This window comes from Ictalurus furcatus, chromosome 2 (assembly GCF_023375685.1).
Source record: "Ictalurus furcatus strain D&B chromosome 2, Billie_1.0, whole genome shotgun sequence".
NCBI classification, from domain to species: Eukaryota; Metazoa; Chordata; class Actinopteri; order Siluriformes; family Ictaluridae; genus Ictalurus; species Ictalurus furcatus.
Window position 1 is genome coordinate 331749 of NC_071256.1, and position 7500 is coordinate 339248.

General features: G+C 44.7%; 2 protein-coding genes across 2 annotated transcripts in view; both read left to right on the forward strand.

The window, feature by feature from the left end:
- Window positions 1-1569, forward strand: part of rpf2 (ribosome production factor 2 homolog) — a 4924-nt gene extending 3355 nt beyond the window's left edge. Inside the window, exons 9-10 of the mRNA XM_053641171.1 lie at window positions 60-204; window positions 1147-1569. Coding sequence (XP_053497146.1) covers window positions 60-204; window positions 1147-1332 — 331 coding nt within the window. The 3' untranslated portion in view covers window positions 1333-1569. The remainder of the gene's footprint in view (window positions 1-59; window positions 205-1146) is intronic.
- Window positions 1570-3502: 1933 nt separating this feature from the next.
- The window catches only part of slc16a10 (solute carrier family 16 member 10), an 18027-nt gene continuing 14029 nt past the window's right edge, over window positions 3503-7500 (forward strand). Inside the window, exon 1 of the mRNA XM_053641162.1 lies at window positions 3503-4090. Within this exon, the coding sequence (XP_053497137.1) occupies window positions 3760-4090 (331 nt within the window). The 5' untranslated portion in view covers window positions 3503-3759. The remainder of the gene's footprint in view (window positions 4091-7500) is intronic.

Genomic DNA, 7500 nt, shown 5'->3' on the forward strand with positions numbered 1-7500 from the left:
TAGAGACTAGGTTCACTCTTCATGGCTGAAGTGTGTGTGTGTGTGTGTGTGTGTGTCAGGGTGCTGTTGAAGAAGTCAGGCTGTCGGACACCGAGGATAGAGTTGGAGGAAATGGGTCCGTCATTAGACCTGGTTGTGAGAAGGACTCACCTGGCCTCAGATGACCTGTACAGGACCGCACTCAGACAGCCCAAAGGAGTCAAGGTGAGTGTACTGAACACCTGTGTGTGTGTGTGTGTGTAAGTAAGAGAGTGGGACACTCAGGGTCACACGTTAAAGTATTGGCACTTCCTTTTACACACACAGATGTACGAGTTCAGCTTTAATCCCTCACCTAACATCTCCTGGTTAGACCTGAAGCGCCGCCCCCTCTGACAGAGTGCTGGACTGGTTCAGTTCATATGATGCTGATGCAAGTTAATTCTTTAGGATAAACCCCTTGGGATGAACCATTTTGTTTACCGGGGGTCCTATAGACATTATACGTTACGTTAATGTACGTTGTAATGTCTTTTTTTTTTTTTTTTAGTTAAGCACAAATTACTTCCTGTGAATTACGTTACGCGCTCGGCTTCGTACTCGGATCGGATTAGCACAGCGAGCTAACTTTATTAGCTTGGTACACTCATCAGACACACCAGCGATCTCTGCTGCTTCCTTCCAAGCGTTATATTTCCTCCTAACGTCTCTGTACACGTGTAATATGACGGGGTAAGGTCAAACCACGGGTATGGGTTTTTCTCCCGTTTTTCAGTAGGAATTAAAGCTGAAGAACCGCCGGACCACACGCGTCGTAGGATCGCTCCGAGGATCGCTGGATCGCTGGATTGGTCACTTTTATAGCGTCGTAACGAATTTGCTGAGAATTCAGAATCTCAATTAGAATTTACGCAGAAAAACGACCGCCTGTCCGTTACAGAAGAATATCAGATCTTCACTCGCTCACGGTTAATATAATCTCTAATCACCAGCTGCTTTATTCACTGAAGTGCTCATGGTGGCGTATTCGCGTCACTAATCAGTTCTGTTCAGTTATTGCGATGTTATTTGTTTAGCGCTTTCATCGAAGCACGTCGTCACTAAGCGGCTTTACAGAAACGATCTAAATTTTCCCTTTCTAAATTTCTCCCTCATCCTGTTTTGCAGCCCAAGAAGAAGAAGAACGTCTCCCACGATACCTTTGGCACCAGATACGGCCGGCTGCACATGCAGAAACAGGACCTCAGCAAACTGCAGACCAGGAAGATGAAGGGACTGAGGAAGAGGAAAGGAGATGTCGCCATGGAGACCGGAGAGACGATATCACCCAAGAAATCCAAAGCTCAGGAATAAAGGCATCTCTGTCAGAAAGGACATGATTTTTTTTGTATTATTATTATTAAAAAACCCGTCTGATCCTTCTGCGGTGGTTGTGACTCGGCCGGGTCCCCTCTGGAACACATCTGTGTGACTCGTTGAACACGTTTTTGCAGTTATTGGTGGTGTTTATTTGTAAATGTTCAGGTTCTAGGTTTTAAACCTCACCCTGGCCCTTTAACAACAACAATAAACTGCTGAATATTTTCACCAGCTCCACGCTGTGTGGTGCGCTTCCTTCATTTCACCACTAGATGGGGCGTGAATGAAAGTTTACTTTCCATGCACACTTAAACAGTTCCACATGTTAAATAAACTGATTTGCCATAAAATCATGAGTTATTTTGTGAAGAGAAGCCTTATTTTAGATGGAGTGTTGGGAGAAATGTTTAGTTTCTGACCGCAGTGCAACCACAGTGTGATCGTTACCATCGTCAGATCGGTGCTTGTTACCCGTGGTGCTGACAGATCGGTGGTGATGTAATGCTGATGTTCACCCAGCATGTTTATGATGTTAATAATTCCTCCCCGTCAGTGGAGTGCAGGACTGTGCTCATGCTCGAGGTCATACAAGGTCATTCTTAAACAGAAAGCAGCTGCACCTCTGTGGGATGGAAAAGCATGTAAAAAATACATAAAATACTGTGGAACGTGGGAGTTTAACTGTTAATAAGAAAAAAACAAGAATAAATCTGATCGACAGTTGTTTTTTGCAATAATTTAACTGTTATTAAAGGTATTCAAGATGCAAATAGTTATTGTTACAAGTGTTTTAAATGAACACGTTTCCTTTAACATAAATTAATTTATTAATTATTTAGTGCAGATGATAAGCAAGTTGATAAACGTCATCAGCTTGGTTTTAACTGATCTTAATTGTTCCGTATCCTCTGGGTCTGTTGTAGGGTCTCTGAGGATTCCCAAAGAGGAACAAACAAAAAATCCTAAAGTTTGTGTTTTCCAGACTCAGTAGTGTCATTAATTTCCTCAGTATGAAGAGGAAAAACATGATGGTTTTTGCTTTACATGACTCCGAAGTGAAACCTCTGTGGAATGTGCAGGAATGTTGGAGTTTTTCCTTTCTCATATGTAAAGGGAGAGATGCGGTGTGCTGAGGAATGGGGTGCCAGTACTTTTTTGTTGGGATGCCAAATGGACCACAGTGTGTAAGTGTGCACCTGTATTTTTTTTTTTTAAAAGTGCGGTACCTGTGTGACTGTTCTGAAGGTGATCACCTCGGTTCCCCTCTGAACCATCTGCTGAATCAGCGACTTTCATTCGTACTCCTTCCTCCCAAAAACAATTACACAGACATTTACACACAGCGGTGCCCGTGGTTATAACCGCGTGCATCGCTGCAGCATCAGTGTTTTAGTAAAATACAGATCAATATTTTAGTTTTATTTGAATGTTATATTCCATCAGATAATCCAGTACATTTTCATTCACACCTTGTTTCTTGTACACATCTGTAAGTGATTTATGATAATGTCAGTCCTGTGTACAATTAACACTGTCCATCCATCCATCTTCAACCGCTTTATCCTTTTTAGGGTCGCGGGGAACCTGGAGCCTATCCCAGGGAGCATGGGGCACAAGGCGGGGTACACCCTGGACAGGATGCCAATCCATCACAGGGCACAATCACACACCCATTCATACACTACGGACACTTTAGACACACCAATCAGCCTACCATGCATGTCTTTGGACTGGGGGAGGAAACCGGAGTACCCGGAGGAAACCCCCGCAGCACGGGGAGAACATGCAAACTCCGCACACACGGGGCCCTGGCGGGACTCGAACCCCGGACCCTGGCGAACGTGCTAACCACTAAGCCACGTGCGCCCCAATTAACACTATTAAACATTAAAATACTCATCACAAACGGTTCAGGTAGAGTTCATCAAGTCTTTATATTTAGATTAGTACACAATGAATGCATGTTTGTTTGTTATTGTTTTTGTTTATTATGAATGCGTTTGTATAGGATAATATAACACTGCTTTAGGGATTAAGGTTACTGTATTCACTGAAGGGGTTGGCTGCGTCCCGTCCAATCACACCGTAAATGTATGAATATGCAAACGTACCCACGCCCACTCTCGTGCATGTATTTAGACCGCACCGCAAGGCTGCAGCGTGTCAGTATTGCAGCGGTAACGCCTGGGCGTTGCTTCAGCAGATAAGCACAAGGCACACAGCATGTCTGATATAAGCAATCCATAAATCAGAACCGAGCTGTTTGAATCTTTATTCAGTCTTTCTTAAATATTTTTTACAGATTTAAATCCAGAGGTCTGCTGTAGGGAGAGTGTGAGTGTCACCTCATTAGCTTTGTACACAGTTTACAGGAAACCGTAAACGCCAGGAAAGGAGATCAGTACGACAGAAGACAGAACCATGAGTGAGAACCATGAACCCGAAACTCGTGAGGACACCGAGCCCACGGTACCGGCGGAGCAGCCTGAGGGAAACCCCACGGAGGAGCGCTTAATCGAGCCGGAGGAGGTGAAGCAGGAGAACGGCGGAGATGGGGAGAGTCAGCGGGCCGCGGTGGAGAAACAGCCCGAGTTTGTACACCCCGAGGGCGGCTGGGGCTGGGTGGTCATGCTCGCCTCCATGTGGTGCAACGGATCGGTGTTCGGAATCCAGAACGCCTTCGGGATCTTATTCGTGTCCCTGCTGAAGGAGTTCGGCTCCGAGAATGATGAAGACCTGCGCTTCAGGACAGGTATTACCTCAGTTTTACCTCACATTAACCCCACTTTACCTCCGTTTTACCTCACTTTACCTCAAGAACCTGTCTGTGTGCTGATAAAGTCATTATTGACTTCTTTTTCGAGCCGCGCGCGTGGAACAAAGTTCGCGCCAGATGGCGCGCGCGCCGAGACACTCCTGCTGTGTCACGTAGACGCGTTATTACCGCGTTTAAATGTTCATTAAGCTGTTATTAACACGTCACCGATTTCACCGGTTAGCAGTTTAAACACGGAAACAACTAAAATAAAAACAACAACAACAACAACCCCATGAACAAACACCGTGTGCTGTTTTGGAGAAGTGGAGAAGGGCTCGCACGTGTCGCGTGCTCAGCACACTTCTCTCCACGAGAGGATTTTTCTCCTCTTTCTCTTTCTTAACGGATTTAGTTTATAAACTTCTCCTCATCCATCTCTCAGTTACTGCTCACAGTTACCTCAGGAATACCCCGCTGGAGCGGTATTAACGGTTATTAAGGGTTAGTTTGTTGATCATTGTTTTGTTTCCGAAAGATAAAAAGCTCGTTATCAGCATCTCATCTACCTGTAGCCTTTAAAGCGGAAGTGGCGTCATGTGACGTCAGATACTGTTTCCTGGTAATGGAAAGCTCATGTTTGTGTGAAAGTATGTTCTGTGTGTTGTGTAGAAATAAAGAAAGGTTTAATAATAAACATGTTTGTTGGTGTAGGATTAGTTGAGTATGAGTTTATCACACTGGAGTAGTGTAGTGTTAGCGGTGTTAGCTGAGAGTGTCATAAACATCAACTTTACACACTTCTTTAAAGAAATCTTTTCTTAAACATGAAACTCTGAGCTGATTCCATGGTTTTAATGGCGTTTTAATGGAAATGGAAGAAAAAACAGGATGTTAATTTGCATGATGTATTAGTTCAGTCAGAAACCTTGTTCTGTAATTAGCTTATTTGATAATAAAGTTAGCGGTTGGTGCTGTGGGCGGGGCTTACGGCGATCCCACACTGTTCAGTCAGAGATCAGATAGATCAGATAAGTCTGATGTATTAGTGGTTGTTACTCATAATCGAGTATATAATGTTTAAACTTATTGAGTTACTACACGATATTTAAACACGGCGTACAGAGATGTGTGTGTGTGTGTGTGCTGGACAGAGATACGCTGTGTTATAAAGCTAACGGCTAAAGTAAGCGTGGTGTTCAGTCTGATGGCATACAGGCATAAAACCTGCTCACACACACACACACACGCACACACACACCCACCCATACACACACACCTGTAATTCAGTGCACACACTCAGCATGTACGCTTACTCTCTTGTTCAAAGTCTGAGTTTAATCAGCAATGTGTTGGTATGTGCTGAGTTCTCACACACACACACACACACACACACACTCACACACACAGCGTTTCTATCTTTGCCAAAGGTCTATCTCTGAGCTGCACTACACACACACACACACACACACACTCACACACACAGCGTTTCTATCTTTGCCAAAGGTCTATCTCTGAGCTGCACTACACACACACACACACACACATCGTTTCTATTTTTGTCGAAGGTCTATCTCTGAGCTGCAGTGAGGAAGATGCTCTCAAATTAGGAAACTGACTTCAGCTTATCTCATACACACACACACACACACACACACACACACACACACACATAGTTCAGAATGAGATCTCTGACCCGTGTGACCTTTGACCTTCAGGGACATTAAAGATTGTGAGTGCTTTATTACGGCTGATGGTCACATCCTGGTCTCCGACAGCGCGCCGGCTTTGTGTTTAGTCTCTCAGTGAGGTGTAAATCCCGTGTAATTGAGGTGGAAGCTGTGTTTATTGGGGCTGAAAAGGTTCAGAGAGGGGATTAGTGAGGAAGGACAGGCTAATCGCACAGTGGGGGGCAGATTAGGGGGGAAGAAAGGGTGGATTTTGAGACAGAAGTGGAGGGGTGGCGGCCTGTTTTCGAGTATATTTGAGGTAGAACCTGAAAAAAAATAGATAAATCAAGTGCACGCAATAAATGTTAGTATTGAGGGGGGTTTGGGGGGGTCGGGACTGGTGTGTGACACAGTTACAGGGTAGGCCCTTTCTGCCTCTGGATGGAGCTCAAATCGTCTCCAATTCCAGACTGCTGGGACTACGGCTGCTCCTAAGGCCATACAGACTTCATATAAATCCATAATGAACTTTTTCACACTATCTGTTGTTACCCAGATGAGGACGGGTTCCCTTCTGAGTCGGGTTCCTCTCAAGGTTTCTTCCTCTTAAAACATCTTAGGGAGTTTTTCCTTGCCACCGTCGCCACTCAGTGGCTTGCTCAGTTGGGATAAATTCGCACCTTTAATATCTGTATACCGTGTTGATATTTCTGTAAAGCTGCTTTGAGACAATGTCTATTGTAAAAAGCGCTATACAAATAAATAAAAATAAAATTGAATTGAATAGATTTGGGGAAAGAAAAGGTGTATTTGGTTTGTGCATCAATGGTATGAATGGATTATAATAAAAGTGTAGAGATGGGGGAGGGACGGAGGGAGGGCAGATTTTGTCAGGTTGCCTGATTCGGGAGGGTAAAAAAAGGAGTATATTGAGCTGGACCTGAGGGGTAGATGTAGGGGACAGGACAAGTTGACTTGGACAGGAAAGGAAGAGCTGATGTGGTGGATGGAGGTAGAGTTTTACGGATGGAGTGGCAGATTTGGGTGGAAAGAGAGGCATCTGGGCTACAGGAAGGGTTGAGTTCAATGTAAATTGGGCAAATTTAAGGGGACAGAAATGGTAGGTGATGGTGAGGGGTACATTGGGCAGAATTGGGGTGACAGTAAAGGTGGGTATAGTGGGGCATAATGGGATTAGTTTGGTAGGAGAGAGTAAGAGATCTAAGGTAGGATCACAGGGAGAGATTCTAAGGGGGCAGAATGAAAGGGTAATAAGGTGGTGTATGGTATAATGGTAGTTCTGATGAGGGAGGAAGAGCAGTTCTTTGGGGGCTTAGTCTTTCTGAGTCTATCTACTAATCTCCATTTGGTCATTTTATTCCACTCTTCCATGCAGAAAAGCCCCAGATCTATCAAATAGCGAGGGGATCTCCCTTACACAGTCCTCTTCAGGTCATTCTACAGGTTTTGGATAGGATTTAGATCTGGGTTCTGATTGGACCGCTCCAAACCACTGATCTTCTTCTTCTGAAGATCTTTTGTTGGCTTGGATTTGTGCTTCGGGTCGTTATCGTGCTGGAAGTAGGCTTGCAGTGATACTCTGTGTTCCCGGTGTTTGGCTGTACAACGATTACATCATTTGCCCACCATGGCTCCGCCTCCACCCCGGCTCCTCCCCCACCGTCATTTTACCGGTGTTGTCACATGTTGATTAACCGGTGGGAAAATTTCCTCACC